Source organism: Leucoraja erinacea, chromosome 12 (genome assembly GCF_028641065.1).
Source record: "Leucoraja erinacea ecotype New England chromosome 12, Leri_hhj_1, whole genome shotgun sequence".
In the NCBI taxonomy this organism is placed as follows: domain Eukaryota; kingdom Metazoa; phylum Chordata; class Chondrichthyes; order Rajiformes; family Rajidae; genus Leucoraja; species Leucoraja erinaceus.
In genome coordinates, this window is record NC_073388.1 from 17,596,121 (window position 1) to 17,617,067 (window position 20,947).

The 20,947-nt window shown below is 38.8% G+C and overlaps 1 protein-coding gene across 2 annotated transcripts in view; it reads right to left on the reverse strand.

Moving 5' to 3' along the window:
• Window positions 1-20,947, reverse strand: part of taf1 (TAF1 RNA polymerase II, TATA box binding protein (TBP)-associated factor) — a 75,858-nt gene that overhangs the window by 48,713 nt on the left and 6,198 nt on the right. For both annotated transcript variants that reach the window (XM_055643674.1, XM_055643673.1), the window contains exons 4-14: window positions 19,757-19,873; window positions 18,583-18,702; window positions 17,611-17,939; window positions 14,570-14,785; window positions 13,723-13,959; window positions 11,510-11,741; window positions 11,137-11,259; window positions 9,986-10,153; window positions 8,458-8,585; window positions 6,112-6,219; window positions 619-792 (exon numbers count right to left, since the gene is read on the reverse strand). In XM_055643674.1, coding sequence (XP_055499649.1) covers window positions 619-792; window positions 6,112-6,219; window positions 8,458-8,585; window positions 9,986-10,153; window positions 11,137-11,259; window positions 11,510-11,741; window positions 13,723-13,959; window positions 14,570-14,785; window positions 17,611-17,939; window positions 18,583-18,702; window positions 19,757-19,873 — 1,952 coding nt within the window. The remainder of the gene's footprint in view (window positions 1-618; window positions 793-6,111; window positions 6,220-8,457; window positions 8,586-9,985; window positions 10,154-11,136; window positions 11,260-11,509; window positions 11,742-13,722; window positions 13,960-14,569; window positions 14,786-17,610; window positions 17,940-18,582; window positions 18,703-19,756; window positions 19,874-20,947) is intronic.

Sequence of the window (20,947 nt, forward strand, 5' to 3'; positions counted from 1 at the left end):
CTCCGGGATCTGCGATTTCCTTCCACACTCCAAAGATGTACAGGTTTGTAGGTTAATTGGCTTGGTATAATGATAAATTGTTCCTCGTGTATACAGGATAGTGTTAATGTGTGGGGATCACTGTGCGGTGCGGACTCGGTGGGTTGAAGTGCTAGCTTCCGCGCTGTATCTCTAAATTAAATTGAACTAAAAATATGTTGTGTGGGAAAGCACTGCAGATGCTGGTTTAAATCCAAGTTAGACACAAAATGCTGGAGTAACTCAGCGGGACAGGCAGCATCTCTGGAGAGAAGGAATGGGCGACATTTCGGGTCGAGACCCTTCTTCAGTCTGAAGAAGGGTCTCGACCCGAAACGTCACCCATTCCTAAAAATATGCTTATCTACAAAGTACCTGGATTGTAGATTGTGACAGGAAAGGAGTGTGAATATTCAATGAAAAGGAAGAGCCAAAATAGAAATGTATGGGAAGATGAAAGGCAAGAACACAAAATAATGGAACCACAGAACAAAGAATGTCTGCCAATTATTACAATCAATGCACATCCAAATCATAATAGAGAAAATACCGTCAGTAACATGAAAGTAAACACTGTATGTGGCTGACGAGAATCTTTACCTTGGCTTTCTTCTTGATATGTTTCAGAAGTGGATACACAGAATGTGGCCCAGGCTGCGACAAAGCACCAAAGGAATACTTTTTGAGTGTCGGCCGATGATATTGTCTGAGTTTCATTGGGCCCATATGAGTTGGGAAAAATGGCTGCCGGAGCTCCACAGCAGGAATAGAGTGCTGCAACAGAAATCAATATTTAATCTATATAATAGAAACACGTTCCAATATTTCATATCACTTACCATAAAGTAATTCAATGATAATAATCTCACTTGGAAATAAGAAAAATATAAATATACTTTAAATATACAAAGTTTAACACCACACTAAAAACATTCCACTCCTTAGATACTTACCTCATTTTCAGACATCCTACATTGTCACTGGAAGAACTCTTTTCAATTCGCATTGTCAATTGCTTAGTTTTTGGCTCTCTATCTTCCCCAGAACCTTTGCACTATGTCAATCTGCACAACCGCTTATTTTCCCGATCATTGATACATTTGACGCATACCAAAAACTTATTTCCCGCTTTTCCCTCCTTTCTCCAAACCATTCCTACCCAGTGCCATGCTACACCAAATGCAGTCATGCCTTCCAATTTTTCGCTCCCAAGAATCAATTTTGTTTCCCTTGATCTTATGATGAAAGAATGGGTCGACTGGGCTTGTATTCACTTAGAAGGATGAGAGGGTATCTTATAGAAACATATACAATTCTTAAAGGATTGGACAAGCTAGAGGCAGGAAAATGGTCCTGATGTTGGGGGGAGTCCAGAACCAGGGGGTCACAGTTTAAGAATAAGGGGTAGGCCACTTAAGACTGAGATAAGAAAGAACTTTTTCACACAGAGAGTTGTGAATCTGTGGAATTCTCTGCCACAGAAGGCAGTGGAGGCCAATTCACTGGATGTTTTCAAGAGATAATTAGATTTATCTCTGAGGGCTAAAGGAATCAAGGGATATGCGGAAAAAGCAGGATCGGGGAACTGATTTTGGATGATCACATTGAATGGCGGTGCTGGCTCGAAGGGCTGAATGACCTACTCCTGCACCTATTTTCTATGTTTCTATTAGGATATGCATATCATCAATTCAAAAATCCAATTGACTGCATTAAACAATACCAGTAAAATTTTCTTCTAAGATTGCTCAAGGATGGTCCTAGAGAACATACATCCCACAGAAGTATTCTCCTTAATTACCTGGATCCTTCTCAACTATCTTCATCTATTACACCCACCAGTTTTATCCTTAATATGTTCTTTGTCACCAAAACTGCCTTTGCCACTTTCCCTCCATGGCCATATTATCTTACAAATTAAGTCCTCACCTATAACAGTCTTTCCCCTTCAGTCCTTGAAATGTCTTGAATTCCACAGCCTATACACATCTTTTCTGTAACTTATTTGTTTGAATCACTCCAATCAGATGTTCTCTGGTCACTGCCTTATTACCACTGGAATTCAAGTAAAAATTCTTCCTCAACTGCAGACTTCCCCTTGGCAACATTATCCTCAGACATTGGGTCAGCTTCCACATGTGCACAGTCGGCAAGCAGGTCCACCTTCTTAATAATCACTGCTCTCAACCTTTCATCTGAGGATATTTCCATGCGTTTACTCCTTGATGTTTCTTTATCATTTTTCAGCCCTATAACCTCCCCAAACACCTTAAATGTATTATTTCTACTCAGTCCCATATTTTGTTGGACACACTATATTTTGGAATTTTAGGCAAAATTTTCACCTTCCCATCTATTCCCTTTCCTCGTTAAAACCCCTCTCTCATATCTTCACTCTAAATATCTCTTTATTGGCTCATAGTCATTTCATTTTATATAAAATCTTTGAAACATCTTGGGATAATTTTCTATGGTAAAGGCGCTACATAAATGCAAGGTGTTATTCTTGTTGGGTGTAAACTGACCTGTCCCAGTGCCTTATCAGTTTTCTCCCTCTCTTCAACTGATTTACTTCTCCACAATGTCCCACTATTACCCAGAAATCTCGTCTGTTGGATAAACAATAATCCCACTTTCTTCCTTTGGGACGAATGGTGAACTCATTTGAAGATTCTCCTTAAGCTGATCTTCTACAAAATGTTCATCTTAGGAAAATAGAAATAGAAATTACACCAGAAGAGGAGACCAATCAGCCCATCAACCAAAACTATCTACTCTAATCCTATTTTTCTGTATTATTCTATATTCTACCCGTACAAAACATTATTCCAGTTTTGATTTTTCAAATGTAATTTGTCATTAGCTCATTGCAAAGCAAGAAACAGAAACGCGGGCTCTGTTTGAGGATTCTCTACACCACTAAGTGCTCTCACATTTCCTAATCCAAACAGTGGCGCCTTTAGTTTTACACCAAAGTGAGTTCCACCATTTCCCTTTTTTGTTGGTATCTGACCAAACTCCCATCATTGATCCTAATGCCCGACCCACTTAGGAAACCTGAACGGAAACCTCTGGAGACTTTGCGCCCCACCCAAGGTTTCCGTGCGGTTCCCGGAGATTTTTATCAGTCTCCCTAATGGTCGAAAGTGGTTTCCGGCCGCAACTAAAAATAGGTTTCCGTTTTTAAAATCGGTAATTTTTTAGTCGAAGCCAGTTGCGATGCTCGTTGAAGGTGGTTGCCGGAGGTTGCAGGTCTTACCTTCCACTACCTGCAACCTATTTTCAGTTGCGGCCAGTTTTGAATTTTTTGAAATAATCGCTGGAACATAGAAGAAGCGGAAACCACTTTCGACCATTAGGGAGACTGACACAAACCTCCGGGAACCGCACGGAAACCTTGAGTGGGGCGCAAAGTCTCCAGAGGTTTCCGTTCAGGTTTTCTAAGTGGGACAGAGGCATAACTATCCAGTGGTTACCATCACTACATATCTCTCCTCTTTCAGCTTTTTTCTCATTCTCCTGTGCTCCACTGATCTCACCACCCATTCAATGTATCGATGATAGATCTTGTTCATCAATAAACTCATCGCTTCCCTCTCATCTTCTTTCTTTCCTGGCTAACATCACTTTTCATAGAACAACAAAAAAAACTACTCCCAAACTTTGATGTTCTCTTCTCTGACTCTCCATTTGGTGAAATACCTCTATTATTGTTAGCTTGCGTCTTCAACTTGGTTTTAAAAATGCTTCTGTCCCACTATACCATACACTTGACAGAATATGTGTTCTATTCAAATTGACAGGCTGAAAGCTTAATATAAAAGAAATGGAGCATAGTTCTATTATTGAATATCAATATTACATTGATACTCAGTAAAATAACTATACTCTAATTATTTTCAAAGTCCAACTTATTTTCTGCAAGACTAATTATGTTTTCAAATACCTCACTCTCACATGAAACTGCAGACATCCTCAATAATGAGGCCTTATATTATAACCTCCTGCATTGCCGAATCCTGACTCTTCCCCCTCAAGGAATCTCAATTCTATTTCTGTTTATTTCACCCATCTCTTCCTCCCCAAATTTATCACTCACTTGAGATCCACTTCTTATTTCATTGTTCTCCTTCCCAGTAATGTTGTTAAAGCCCTATGCTTGTTAACATTTATAGCCGTCTTACCTTTGGCACTGTCCCCCATCCCTTTGCAAAACTCTGCTTGAACTCTGCTTTCTTTCACTCATTTTGACAAACCATTCTCCCACCCTTCAACTGTGATGCTCTTTAACAATTCACTGATTTCCAAAACCATGCCCAAAATTACAATCAAATTTTGTTTTCAGTACCATGATTGTTCTGACCAAGTACATAAATAATAATGTATTTTACTTAAAATGTATTTATATTGCTCTGCAACTTTAACTATCATAACTTCCTCAACATTCAACAGTCACCCTCCTGAATTGCCTTGACTTTACTGCCTAGTTGGGCACAACTACTCTTGTGCAATTATACCTTGAGCATTGCTTTCTTTTGACAACATCAAGCATACCCTCAACATCCCAGTTACGTCTGTGCTGTCAGGCCAAGTCTGTAACTTGTTGAGCATGCCAGAATTTTGCCCAGTAACATTTTAAAAGTCCAAGTCAATATTTTCAGTCTCTACCATAATCACTTATCCTGGCCATGGACTGAATTTTCTTCCTTTGCCAAGCTAATATTCTAACTCTAATCTTGTGTCCTGTTCAATACCCCAAGCATCACCCAAACCCAAACTTTAATCCTAAATCAGCTACATGTCAACAAAAGCTTTTTTCATGCTTTCTTCATATATAGACATGGTAACTACAAAGTTTTCCTTGTTGTTTGGTCTTCTGGCCCTTTATTAGCAAAAGCTTAAACACCCAGTCCTTGATTTGCTCTCTGCAGATGTGCATACTCAAATGTTGGGAGAGTGGGTAAAAAATGCCCCAGAGCTCTCTTCATTAGTGTCTGAGTCTTAGGGGGACTACTCCTTGTGACTTCCTGGGAAACAGGACTTTCTCATAATCTAATTATGTGGTCAGAACAGGGCTCTGCTCTGAATGAGAGTTGCAACATCTGAAGATTCTGACAGTCTTCCGAACTTTAAACAAAACATCAGTGTGGCTCCAAAAGTAAAAGAACAGTGGCAATTAGCCAATGGTAATAAATTGGGCCTGTAGGTTTTGAGATGACTGCAATTAAGAAAGATTATTTTGGTGCGGGTTGCCATGGAAATAATGGAGAATCTCAGCAAGACATCTTTCCTCCATCACCACCAAATTATATTTTAAGCTTCTGGAGCTAGGAACAGGAGACATCTATTCATGTTAATGCTGTTACATAGGAGAGGGCCTCAGTGGTATTCCTACTTTTTATGAACCACAGAAAGTTTGTGCCCCTCTCCCTCTTGGATAACTAGGACCAAGTATAATATATCTGTGCTGGTGCCCTGGCATAAATGATGTGGCAAACTTGTTTTGGAAGAAGAATCTAAAGTATCTAAAAGTGTATCATTTACTGCTCAATTTATCATGGGCCAACTGAAATCTCCAGTCATTTTTAGTTCAATGAGACTTCTATTTGAGCAGAAAACTTTGATGAGGAAGCATTTAACCTCAGCTAATTTTAGAAAACCCGCAGATGCTAGAAATTTGAAATAAAATCTGAAAATATTGCAAATGCACAGCTCAATATCTACGAGGAAGAGAAAAGATAAGTTCATTATATTTTGTCAGAACAAACCTTGTATGTTTAAGGCTTTTTTAAATTTCAATTCTAACTTGATCTCCTGATGATTCCACTGACAAAAGTTACTTGCACATGGGAAGTCAAGGGTTGAATTTATGTTTGGTTTCTAATCTCAACTAGGTGACTAGTCATTACAAATACTTCCAGTTACAAGGTAGGCAGGATCTCCTTTCCTAATTACTGTTTGGCTACCTTAACTATAAAGTCATTAAATTACATTCACTTCCCCATCTCTATTGCACATTTACGAGTTTGTGACTGGAGCATGACTAAAATGAAGCCAGAGTTGAAAAGAATACAAATACACAGTTCCACTCACCTGAATGATGTTCCCTCCAAATGTCCCTCGCAGACCTTGCTGTTTGGGGTAGTAAAACTCATCATTGGATAGGTTCCATGGGTCCTTGACTTCTGGTTGTGACATGTTCTACCAAAGACATTGGGGAGAATGAGGAAAATACATTCTTGTGTGTCATTGCAATGGTTCACATGGTTTAGTAGTTTATAATTTAGAACGAAGAGCAAAGACGTGAATGGTGTTTGTTGACAGTGTATATACAGTATAAGCAAAAGGAACAAACAAGAACAACCTTGTACAGACAATCTGCATGTGTAGCTGAGCACTCAGATATGTGAATGTGAATGTGAATGTTATTCACAAGTGTATATAATACCACATCAACAGTCCTGACAATAGATCTTAACATTGCACTTCATTTCAGGCAAGGGGTGGGTAGATTTCTTAATATGTCCAACTTGAGATGGGTGTATAGTTCTCTCACTCCATAAAATATGCAGTCTTCTCGCCAACTATGATGCCCTTCCTGCTATGTTTGTAGAAATGTGGATTTCACCCCCCCCCCCCCCCCCCATAAATATTCAATGGGGATCCAAAATCTTACGGTTGAATTTAACTGAGGCCCCCTCATCAACTTCATTCAGAATCTAAAGCAATTAGGAGATATGTGGAGCTCCAAATGTTGGAATCTTGCATAGAACGCACATGCTCAGCGGGTCAGGCAGACTGAAGAAGTCTGAAGAAGGGGCCTGACACTAAAAGTAATCTATCCATGTTCTCCACACCCTGACCCATGCTGCCTGACCTGGTGAGTTTCTTCTGAACTGCCTCTTGCTGAGAAAAAAGATGTCAAGGAGATAAAAGGATGTCAGATAAAGAGAGAACTGGAGTGACAGGTGAGTGAAAAGTAAAGCCAGAGAGGAGATGGGGGAGGGGCGAAAGGAGGTCAAGATCCTGGTAAAAAGCTGGGGGGGGGGGGGGGGCGGGCAGGGGGACACAGGAAAAAAAATGGGAAAAGGGGGGAGGGTGATACCTAAAATTGTTCACACCATTGGGTTGTAAGTTACCCAACTGGAATATGAGGTGCTTATTCTCCAGTTTTCAGTTCCTGTTCTGAGTCTCCTCCACCGTCAGAGTGAGGCCTCACTCTGACGGTGGAGGAGACTAAGAACAGAAAGGTCGGTATGGGAAGGGGAGTTAAAGTGGTTAGCAATTGGAAAATCCAACAGACCTTGTTGGAATGAGTTCAAGTGTTCACCCACACAGGTCCGCCTTGTCTATGCTTGGACTTCCCGATTTAAAGGAGGCCACACGAGGAGCACTGAATCCAGTAGATGAGGTTAGAAGAGCCGCATGTGAATCGCAGTCTCACCTGGAAGGGCTGTTGCGATCTCTGAATGGAGGTGAGAGCGGAGGTGTAGGGACAGGTATTACATCTCCTGCAGTTACAAGCGAAAGTACCTCGGGGGAGTACAGTTTGGGAGAGAATGGATGAGTGAAGCATGTAAATATGGAGTAATGGTCTCTTCAGAAAACAGAAAAGGGTGGGGATGGTAAGGTGCAACTAGTGGTGGGATTAAGCTATTGGTTACGTTTTAATTAAGTTCATATGTTTGGAATGTATACAGATAACAGCTCACCATGAGACATGCAAAATGGAGGTCAGATGAAGAAATATTTGAAATGGTGTGAAGCTACACTCTGGAGTTTAGAAGAATGAGAGGATATCTTATTGAAACATATAAGATTGTTAAGGGTTTGGACACGCTAGAGGCAGGAAACATGTTCCCGATGTTGGTGGAGTCCAGAACCACGAGCCACAGTTTAAGAATAAGGGGTAAGCCATTTAGAATGGAGACGAGGAAACACTTTTTCTCACAGAGAGTTGCGAGTCTGTGGAATTCTCTGCCTCAGAGGGCGGTGGAGGCCGGTTCTCTGGATACTTTCAAGAGAGAGCTAGATAGGGCTCTAAAAGATATCTAAACGATCAGGGGATATAGGGAGAAGGCAGGAATGGGGTACTGATTGGGGATGATCAGCCATGATCACATTGAATGGCTGGCTCAAAGGGCCAAATGGCCTACTCCTGCACCTATTGTCTATGGGTGGCAGTGAATGGTGTTTATCAAATGGTTCAAACACTGATAGATCTAGCCTTCTCTGTAAGCAATTTATGAATAGCTACCTTCTATCAGGCAAAAGGCCTTGACCAATCCTGGAATTCTGCTGCAGTCTCTCAGCCTTACATTGCAAACAGATTGTGTTACATAGTAGAAGGTTCTGAAAACTATTAACAACTGAAATGAGGAATTTATTATATCATGGGTCATCTGAATAGAAGGCTTTATTTATCCCTCTCCAACTAACCTGTTGTGGCTCATCTTTGATGACCCCAGTTTTTCCTAACAGAATCCTACTCTTCCGAGCTGATGATTCTTTCTTATTCTCCTTGGAAGGAGAGTTAGAGGTCATCTCTTCTTTCTCATCAGGAATTTCTGGAATAATGCAGTGGAGACATGAATGCACACTTAGTAACTGACTGCAATATTGTTAAGTGGACAATGCAGCAAAACATCATATAATGAAACAGAAAACATCACATTATCGACTGCTGATTCTAAAATTTCAGAAATCAGAAAGGCGTTCTTATCGTCATCATCAACAAATGACTGCCTTTATTCTTACATTAACCTCCAAGACTATAAACTTACTTAAAGAACAAAGGCACTTCCAAAGCAATTAAATATATGTTTACAATGTTACTGTGGTAATTTAAGTATACAAGGCAACTAGTTGATTTCACAATAAGGTCACAAACAAAATTAGTCTAGGAAAGCATCAAAATAGTTAATTCACTAAGTATGAATTCAGTAGCACATCTCGGGAGATAGGGAAAATTACAGTAAATTATTTTGGTGTGCTCGCTGATTGACAAATATTAACCAGACGAACTGCAACAATACTCTTTGAATTGTATAATGTACATCAGAATGGAACGATGGATCCACGACTACATATCTCATCTTAAAGCAAACATCTCCAATACCACACACTTCAATATGATAGAATAGCGATTACCTAACTTTTCATTATGCACCCACTCTCATATTTAATAGGTGCCCATTATACTTTATATATTTTAATGTCAATTTATATTTATTTTACATTGTTAAATAAAACATGCCCAGGGTCTTGTCATCTATTATCAGGGGGGAAATAGTGTATTAGTTAATCTTTTCAGTAGTGATTTACTTGTCCAAAGTCTCTTGCTGCCCAATCGCACACCAAAGCACTACTGATCATCAGCCTAACCTTCCCATCCAGTTAATGGTCCTCCATCATCCCCAAAACATTGACCCACTTATCCTCTCTACCCAAGGCCTTCACTTGAAACTGTCTGCCAATCTATCACTAGTTTGTTCACTCAACACCACTACCCACATCTCCACTATATCTTCATGACAAAAATCCACAAATTTACAGATGTCCCACATTTCCATGCTGTCCACATTGTATGCACAAACTGTCAGGGAAGTACTTGCAATTGGACGGCTTGCCTCATAGTGTCAGGACAAGGGATCAGACATTTCAGACTCAGAGAAAGTGAAGTTTTAGTAAACAAACTGGTATAAATCTTTGAATTTTCAACTTTAAGAGAGCTATTATTCAGGGCTGGGAACCAATAGACATGGATACTAAGAGCATTTGAGCATTTGAAGACTCAGCATAAATGTCAGCCTGAACCCAAGATCCCCAAAGAAGCTTGAGTAATGAAAAATCCCTTTCCTGGTTCTACTTCCTACATGGCCTCCCAACATGTCAATTTTTTGATAACTTGATATGTCAATTTCTATCCTGCACTGTTTTCCTGTAAAATGATTTTCTTAGACCATACCAAGAATAATGTTTTCATCATTTGGGTCAAGAGTCAACACTGGTGGTTCCAAAAATTTATCCATGGCCTGGTCATCCCAGATGACGTTATCTTCCCATCTTCCATACACCAGTTCCTCGTTGTCAATTGGAAAGATGGAATACCATGTCTTTTCATCTTCCTGGGAAACTATTTAAAGAAAGAGACAGCAAAACAAATATTAATTACTGATTTTGTGGATTTAACCACTCCTTCTAATGCAACATAAAATATTAAACATCAACATAAAGAGTGTAGGAAGAAACATTGCAAGTTTACACTGAAGATAGACACAAAATGGAGTAAGTCAGCAGGACAGCAGAATCTCTGGAGAGAAGGAATGGGTGACGTTTCGGTGTGAAAAAGAGCCTCGACCTGAAATGTCATGCATTTCTTCTCTCCAGAGATGCTGCCAGTCCCGCTGATTTACTCCAGCATTTTGTGTCTAACTTATAAAGAGTGCAAATTAGTCTAGGAAAGCATCAAAATAGTTAATTCACTAAGTATGAATTCAGTAGCCCATCTCGGGAGATAGGGAAAAGACATGTGATGTTATGAAGGTTGAATTGGGTATTAGGTATTCTCAGTGATGTTGAATCTATGGAGACAGCTTCACATTAGGGTTTAAAAAAAGTGTGGTTCAAACGTAGGGAGTGGCTGGGGTGGAGTTGGCACAAATGGTACGATACAGTTTCTAAAATTTGTGACCATTTTAATCCCTAGTTGTATTATGCATCGCTTCACCACATTTCAAGCTTTAAGTATGAAAAAGGGCCTCGAACCGAAACGTCACCTATTCCTTCACTCCATAGATGCTGCCTCACCCGCTGAGTTTCTCCAGCATTTTTGTCTACCTTCGATTTTTCCACCTTCTGCAGTTCTTTCTTAAACAAGCGTTAATATATATGTTATTTTCTCGATTCCTCCGAAGTGCAACTCTTCTCCTCAGCCTCAGTCAAGTAAAAGACTGTTGTAAATAATCTGCATCCAGTGATATACACACACACTTACTCCCAGAACAACACATTCTCTTTCCCTGCTCTGTTGGCTTCACTCTGTACCATACAGATTCCCAGTCAATGTTCTTTTCACTCACTACTAAAACACATGTATTATTTGCTGAGATGGTGTACCGTGCTGCTCTGGTGCATGCTTGTCCTTTCCTTTGGCTGGGATTGGAGGACCTGGCATTGTCGTTTTCTGAACTGGAGTGGAAGGTACAGGATTCGACAACCAAGTACCACCACGACTGAGCCCTTAACAGGGAAAAAATAACATTGCACATCATGATGTTGGAAAGTACATCGTTTCTAAAATTAGAAATTGTGAATATATAAAAATATTAACTAATATTACAGTGGTGCACCAATAGAGTTGCTGCCTTATTTAAATTAATTTAATATAAAATTATTTAATTTGAAACAAAAAATAAATCCATTGCATTTTATTATTCAACGTTCACTGATAAGTTGCCTTAAAATTTTCGGGACTGAGGAAATCTCATACCTTGTTGTGCATTGTACGCTGTGGCATTTCGAGTCATACTGGATGGCAACCAGCCTGCTAGACTGGCTCGCTGGGATTTTGTCGTCTTATGTTTAACATCCTCTCCATTCCAAATAATGTCCTCTTCCCAAGGCAGCTGAGTGACCATGAGAAAGTGCTCATCTAGAAGAGCCTCCAATTCATTCTCAAACTCCTTCTCATCTGTTGATTTTGCCATATCTTCAGGAGGCTCCTATGATCACACATGCACATATTTACAATCAAAGACATCAACTGCAGAAATATCAACTGAAGTACTTTTTTGGAAAAGGAGGTGCCATAATGAAACACGGTAACAATGAACAAATAATTAATTTAATTCAAAGGCATTTTAAACCCAATAAATGTTTAAATTGCAATGTGTATTTTTGTTCTCTACAAATCCTATAAAGATAAGTGATTAGTTAATCAGTTTTTGTGGCATGTGTAGGAAGGCACTGCAAATGCTGGTTTAAACCAAAGATAGACTCAAAAAGCTGGAGTAACTCAGCGGGCTAGACAGCATCTCTGGAGAAAAGGAATAGGTGATCTTTTGGCTCGAGACCTTGAGAAAACGCTGAGTTATTGCAGCTTTTTGTGTCTATCTTCAGTTTATTTGACAACTGAGCAGACTATATTTACTGAAGAAATCCCCTGCTCTTCTCTCGAAAACATAACCTTGAAGTATCAGATAATTGAAAAGATCATCTTATACTGCTGCACCCCCTCTCTGTATTGCCATGAGTTTATAGCCTAGAAATGAGCATGAATCTATGGTTTTCAAGTGCTTCTCTCCATCAAAACCGAGATGATTGAAAGAAAATAATCCAAAAATATAGCTAAAATTATATATAATTTAATATTTGTGATCATGTCCAATGGCAAAGATAGCAGGATGAGAAATAAATAAAACCTTTCATGCCAGAAGTGGATGACTGTAGTAATGCAGGAAATATGACAGCCAATTTGCAATATGCTAATTGTCCGAGCATGTGACGATATTGATTGACAAATAAATATTGGCCAAGACAAGGAGAACTCCCTGTGTAGGAAGGAACTGTAGGAAATGCAGATGCTGGTTTATACCAAAGATAGGAAGGAATATGTGACATATTGGGTCAGAACCCCTTTTCAGACCTTTTCTCCAGAGATGATGCCTGACCCGCTGAGTTACTACAGCACTTTGTGTCTATCCTTGTCTCCCCTGCCCTATGTTCTTCTGAGATTACAAATAAATCTTGGTTTAATATCTCAACTGAAAGTTGCTCTCTATCAATGTACACATTGATTCACTGCTGTCCAGGGATGTCAGTCCAAGTGTTTTTGCTTTAATATCTGTGAGTAGGGCTTGATCTAAGAGCTAAGTGTGCACCTGCAATACATCTACAATAGAGATATGAATGAGAGGGATGTAAACAAACTCAATAACAGGAAGTGTTGAGAATGTGGGGAAGGAAGCTCGTCTGATTGCGGAGACACAAAAGGACCATATGATTTATACTTAAATGATTTATGGGGTTGAGGTTGAATGTAACGTAAAAATAAGGAAAAGGTAAAATTCATAATAAAAAATGCAAAGATTGCTAGTACGTCTATTGTGGACGGATGAGTACAAGTTTATTGAATCATCAATGTACGGTCAGTCAAAATAGCTTTTGATGGCAAATGTGCTGAAAACTGTTGAACCAAAGCTTTTGAAGGATAGTACAATTAAGCAGCAAGCTATTTCAGATTCAAAACCTATGACTCACATGATTATCTAACATTGTTTAAAAAAACATACTAATTTATTAGTTATCACACAAGATTTAATAATAAACATATTTGACATTAGATAATGGACAGAACTCACTTCAATTCACAGAATTTTTGAAATGAACAAGAAAAATATTTATATTTGTGCACAAGTTATTCAACAAACTGCAGGAGCAAGACAGCGCAACTAATGAAAAATGTATATCTTGTCATTCTCCAATATCCAGATTCAAATATAATATGAAGATCCTGTTATATTCTATCTTTAATAATAACTCGGATAAAATGCTAGTTTGTTCATGGCAACAAACAGTGCTCAGTTGGTCTCTGCAGCACCCTTAATGTAAAATTATTTTGTACTTGTTTAAACCTGGATTTAAACTATATTTTGGAATACAGCTCTTGCCTGGTTAGGAAACATTTACACTTGTTTTACTCACCTGTACCTCCACCAGGCAGGTTAATTTATCCTCCAGTACATTTTCTTGCTCTGTTATTTGCTTCAATTTGAAGCCATAATCAAATCCTTCGCCATCCTCAGGCACCCCCAGCATATCATACCAAAGCTGTGCAGGTCCATAGCGCCATTCTGCAACTTTTGGTCTCATGTCCATTATATTATCAGTGTCACCAGCGGATTGTGAGAATTTGGACTCCACAGGGGCCATCATGGTAATCTGAAAGTTATAATCAGAAATGGCAGTCTTGGCGGCTCAGAATTATTAAATGGCATTAAAGGTAAGAAGTCTAAAGTATTATCAATGTTTAATTAAATAAATATTTATCAGCACATGTTCCTTCAAGCACCTTGCATTCCTGTAACATTCACTCTTTTGCCTCTCTCCAAAGAGAAAAGCATAGAAATACGACTTGCTGTCTTATCCAACCAATATCAATGGCTCAGAGAACACTGCTACAGCATGGTAGGTTGGCAATTTATATCAACATCATTCATTGTTTGTGCTGCAATATAGTTTTACATACCTTCAGGCTGAGAAATATATAAATGTGTAATATCTTCTGCTATTATCAGAGCTGGTCATTGTTGAGGAATGCACCTCAGAGGTATAGTCAGGAGGGATGGAACGGATGGTATTCTGAAGATGTATTTTACACTAATTATCACAGTGCTGTGTATGTGGTTCCACTAAAAGGTAGACTTGTATCTATTTCAGATTTGCAATTGATAATTATGTATATTGTACAAGTGTAGCAGAATCATGTCTTAGATTTTTCAAAATACAGTTTCCCCAATTACAACATCTACTTATTTTGCATATTACACACTTCATCATCAGAAAGGCACTGTTCAGGCGGTGGAGGCGCTGCATAATGATACTCCCAGCCAGATTTTTGGTCCCTGGCTGTCTCTTCTCCTTCTCCCTCCTGCGCCGGAGCCTCCGGCAGACGTTCACGATGTTTCTTTTTTCTTTTCCTCCTAGCACTTCGCCAAACTGATGGAATATTCTTTCCAGGTCCAAACAGGCGCAAAAAACGCAACACCTGCAAAATTAATCTTGCTTAATATTGCAACAAACACCCCAACGCGCAACAAAAAAATCATCTGAAAACCTGTCCACAATGGGAGTTAATTTATCTACTAAAATGTCTCTCCATAATCCATGAGAGAAACACAATGTTCCCATACACCAACAGAGATCTGATAGTTGTAGAAACTCACATAGTTGATCTTTATCATCCATCACTAGTTTCTTGGTATAGCATTTGCAAATGAAGGGGGAATGAATGGACACAAAGTGACAGAACTATACAGCATGGAAGAAGGCTCTTAGGCCCAATGCGTCCATGCCAATCATGACGCCAAACCAAGCTGATCTACTTACCTGCACCTGGCCTATATCAATCTAAGACTTTCCTCTCCATGTACCTGCCCAAACATTTTTCAAATGTCATAATTGTATCCTCCTCTCCCCATTTCTTTGGCAGTCGATTCCATATGTGCATTGCCCTCTACGTGAAAACCTAACTCTATTCAGCTTCTCCTTATAATTCAAAGCTTCCAGGCTCGTAACATCCTTGTAAATGTTTTTGCATATTTTCCAGTTTAATAGCAAATATGAACTGTTAGTCTAAGCCACTAACAGTTGTGACACAATTGGAATTTAATTATGTATGTATATTTATATTGGTAATTTTGGGTATTGTCACAATGTAGCAATGTTACAAAATTTTGAGATTTTAAAAATCAAGTCTGCAATTTATCCCATCAGATAAAGCATAACAATAAGTTTAATTTGACACCAAATTCACTTTCATATCTCAAGTATTAAAATAGTTATGGCCATTTTCATACTCGGAAATTAGCATCTTGTTCCCTATTGATTTTCAATGGACATTACAAAAAAGCTGTGATCTTGGATAGTCAAAAGCCCATTTCTTAAGGAAAGATTAACATTTTTAAATAGCCTAAGTGTCCAAAGATTATTCACAAATAATTCACAATATAACATGATTTTTATATCTAATTTACATTAATTTATAGGCCAAATGGAAGGAATTTAGTGTTCAATTGCTGTAAATAAATGCCCATTTAAATCGGCTTTCTAGTGGGTTCATGTGAACGCGCTGGTTTAGAACGTTGACATCGCGCTGGATTAGTGCCCTCAAATGCCGAGAAAAATACTGCGGGATATAAAAAGCCCGAAATGAACTACTCTCTATAGATAACTTGATATACAGGGTTATATATATGCCCCATTTAATGTAAAAATAAGGTACATACCTTTAATTGTTTGCTCTATAAAACCCTGGGGCTGCGAGAGGTTGCGGAATGAGACAGTAATTTTAAAACTATTATAACTATATTATCGAGGCCTATAAAACTAATAATGCCTTTTGCGACCGGGTCTTGCAGCGATTTTTCGTTAATGATTTACTAGGCTGAACATCTGCGATTAGTACAGCCTAGTAAAAATCGCGTTTTAAACCCGCCCCCTCCAAACAGCGCCAAAATCGCGGACATGGCTGTGGGCAGATTCCCAATGACGATTCAGGTAGGTTTTGTAACATACCTACACAATGAGAGCAATCAGCATTCATCATGAGTGAGATCCTAAATTGTATAATTAAATATATAATAGTGTAACTCTAGGTACCCAATGATGCCCCATGTTTATTGTAAGGTATTAATGGGCATGAATTCCTCATGAGTAATGAGGAAGGATTTACAAGAGATCTTGTGGTTATAAGATCCGCTCAAAGTTAGTGACCACAATTTGTCAGAATTTTAGATGCAATTTGAGGATACATATCACAGGACCACAACAAGTGCCTTTAATTTAAATGAGGAAAATTCGAATGATATGAAGGTAGAGTTGTCTGAAGTGGACTGTGAAAATAAGTTAAGAGTCACTGTCAGATGAACAGTTGCAGATATGCAAATAACTGGTTTACAACACTCAGGAGGAATTTATTCCAATTAGAAAGAGGGATTCCATAGTAAGAGGCACAATCTATGGAGCTAGTTCCTGGAATTGGAGGATTTTCCTATCAAGAAAGATTAGACAGTTGAGGTCTGCATTCCTTGGAATTTATGAATGATGGCTGACCTTATTCAAATATACAACAGTAAATGTTGAGATGTTTTCATGATCAGGAGAGTCATGAATAAGGAAACATCACTACAAAATAAGGGGCCAGTCATTTAAAACCGAGGTGGTAGAATTTTTTTCCCTTAGGGATTTTCTGATAAATTTCTTTCTCAGTAAATCTCTGGAATCATGTTATATTTAAGATGGAAAAATATAAATATTTAAAAAAGCAAGAAAATTAGTTTATGGCACAGAAAAGGAATCAAGACCAGCATTGAACAGTCATGATCATCCTGATCAGCCAAGAAGGCTCAAGGGATCTGGCGGCCTTTGCCCGTTCCTGTTTTCTTGTGTTCATTAACGATATTCTCGGTTATAAATTAGAATATGGTCATAAATTATTGGAACTTTCAAAACTGATCTTCACTAAAATGTGTTGGCTTAACTACATTAGATGTATTGGCTTAACTACATTGGATGCCAGGGGATACTTTCCTTAGAAGGTAATAGAACTACAACTTTCTGGATTCCCTGATTGTCATATCAGCTTTATTAAAGTTTCATATAGATATGCATATATGGAAACATGTATACCAGCAAGGAGTTCGGACCAAAGCATTCCTCTCATAATATTCTGAAACCCAATCATTTGCCCGTCCAATGATCCAAGACCATAGCTGTGTTTTTTAACAGACACGTCACTATGTAATTCACTACACAATATTTACATGTCATTATGTAATTCACTACACAATATCCGAATGTATAATCTTTCACCTGTCCTGGCCGAAATTCTGGAAAGAGTTCTGTGACGTTGGGCAGCAGCTTGGTTGAATCATGCTGCATGATACCCGCGAGTGGCAATGTGAGTTTATCCTCCTTCTGAGATTCACTCGTCCTTATTCGTGAAACCTGTCGATCTGTCTCAGACTCTGAATCAGAGGAACTGCTAAATTCAACCTTGTCCGACGAGGATGAAGGAGCAATTATGGAAGGTAAAATTATCCCATCATTCTCATCAGCTACCGGGCTAGGGAATAGACTGTCGGAAGCACGAGATCCTCCAACGGTGCCGGAATTGGGTAATGCTGAATTTACCCCATTTGCTAGAAAAATAAAGATGAAAATTAGCAAATCAGATTTTGCACAGCAGAGATAGCAGATGGCTCACACTGCTCTACTCTCATGCACCTGGGAATTTTCTATTACAATGTTATTATACGCTAGTTCTAAGTTTAAGAAAGGTTCTTCCTTTAAAGTAAAAAAAACTCGAAATTATTATCCTGCATATAGACCTGTCAGGAGTTATTGTCAGGATAATATATAATTGTCAGGAGTTGCTATAAATTGGAAGGTGTTGTCAACAATCATGAAGCTTGTTACATCACTATATGGAAGGTCTTCTACAATAAAAAAAAACACACAAAATGCTGGAGTATCTCAGCGGGTCAGGCAGCATCTCTGAACAACATGGATAGGTGACGGTTTGGATCGGACCTTTCTTCAGATTGATTACAGGGTTACTAGACTACAATTACTGGACCCATAACAAAACATAATAGTTCCATATTATCAAAAAAATTTAAGTGGACATATGGGCCATCACAGAATAGAATAGACTCGAGTATACATGATGGGTCGAATGGCCTACGTCTTCTCCTATGACTTATGAAAATAGTATTCAGCAATTTTTCCTTCCTTACTTAGCTCTCTCTCTCTCTCTCTACGGGGCCATTCACCTGTACTCACCACTTGATTCCTGAGAACCTCCCTCTTCTTTGCTTAATGGAGGTGGTGGTGGTGGGGGTGGCATGAGCTTTGAGTCAACATCTTCATTGTCTGCATCATAGTCATCGTCGTCATTGTCTTCTGTAGCCAAGAAGGAAAAAAATGATTGAATGAATTAGTAAATGTCATATTTCAAGTATTCTCTAATACAAAAGTAAAATACTATTGAAACTAGAAATTGGAAATAAAAACAAAAGGTGCTAAAAATGTTCAGCACGGCAGTTTGAGTATTGCAAGGTAGTTTGATAACCTTTCATCAAAAATCAAAAGCAAAAGTAACTTTCTTTACTGCAGTTACAATTCCAGCTTTTTCTGTGTTTAAGTTAAAACTTTCCTAAATTCTCCTGAATAATTAATATCATTAACAGTCAAAAAATAATCTTTTGTAATATATTCTTATTCCACTGCAATATGGCTTACAAGTTAATCATGTTGACGATGCAGAGAAAATCACAGTGCAGCAGTGGCATTGTGGTTAAATTATCATACCAGAAGCCTAAAAACCTAAACTATCAATCCAGAGATCCAAGTTCAAATCCCACTAGAGCAGCTATGGAGTTGAAGGTCTAAAATTTGGCGAGCAACTAGTTATAGCAATGACGAAGCAAAGCATTTTTGTTGAAGCCCATCACAAGGATACCCCAGGATATATCTTGCCCACCAGAGGGAGCAGCACGGTGATCTACAAGTGGGAAGATTTACACTCATAGGTGGGTATATGGAATGAGCTACCAGATGACATAGATGAGGCAGGTATAACACAACATTTAAAAGACATTTGGGCAGGTACATGAATAGGAAAGATTTAGAGGAATATTGGTCCAACACAGGCAAATGGGACTAGCATAGATGGGGCATCTTGGTTATCATGGATAAGATGAGCCGAAGGTCCCATTTCATGCCGTATGTCTCTATGACTCTTTACGACATATTAAACGGAACAATACAAATAATGTTACGTAAACAAGATCATAATACCCCAAGCCAAATGCATAGTGTATGTTCAATATATATAATTTCTTGCCAGGCTATAGTAATGCAGCCTTTGCTATATATTACAATATAATCAGTGTTATTTTTGCAAGTTAAATAAGTCATCAAAGTAGACATTCGTTAATTGAATTATCCTAGTTACCCAATTTCCTTAGAGGTTGAAGATTCCCCATCGCTTGACGGTATCTGCGGGTCTCATCTTCTGCTACCTCATTGATATCCGAGTAATCAATGGCATCATCTTTACTTTGAATCCATCCTAAATAGAACAGGATAATTATTACTCACTTCAACCAAATGCAAGCCCAATGTGCGAATAACACTTTACAGCTCTGGCTTTGTTCCTAGGTCTTCAGGAAAACATGAAAGTATTTTGCATTTATACAGTGTCATGCTTTTTGCACAAGCACAAAAAAACATGGGCACCAGGCAACAAAAGAAGATAAACACAAATTCTAAAGGTAAATGGGTTGAAATCACAATGTCAATTGGGAAATTGTGCAAGTCATGCAACAGAGTAAGAGGAAAGGTAAGATTCATGAGGAGAGCGTTAGATGGCTTTAGAATGATTGAATCCAGAAGCAACAACTGAGCTTCGGCAGAAGGTATTAAAAGTAGAATACAGCTAATGTTCAGAGATGAAAATGGACACACACTTTGCACTAAAGAGTAAAGCTTTTCCATTTGATTTGGTAATAGTTGTGCATCCATGTAGATTAATACAAAAGGCCACAACTTACACACTTGATTGGAATGCTGGCTGGCATTTACATCAATCAATCAATCAATTTTATTTATATAGCACATTTAAAAACAACTCACGTTGACCAAAGTGCTGTACATGGAAGAATTTGGGTTGCCATACAGCCATACAAATAAAAAGAAAAGCACAACACACTATAGAATTTAACATGAACGTCCCCCCACAGCGGAATCAATGTTTCCCACTGTGGGGGAAGGCAACAAAGTTCAGTCCTCTTCCTCTATGTTCACCCGTGGTCAGGACCTATTGAGGCTCCGCAGTCGCCGCAGCGGAGGCCCGATGTTTCAGGCCCTCTCGCCGGATGATGGAGCTCCGGCTTCGGAAGAACACTCTCGGCGGCTTGGAGTTCCGAATCGGCCGCTCTCTACTGGAGACCGTGGCTTACATAGTACCTTTGTTTACTAGAAGCATCATCCTGATCATGGTTGTTGAACTAAGGAGAGGTTATGAGGAATGACCAATGACTTAAAGAAGAAACTTAAAAGAGATGGAGATAAAGGTTTGAGAGTGCCCCCAATATACCCTTATTAGAGTGAGCCCCATGACTGAAGTATTCCACAATTAATAGTG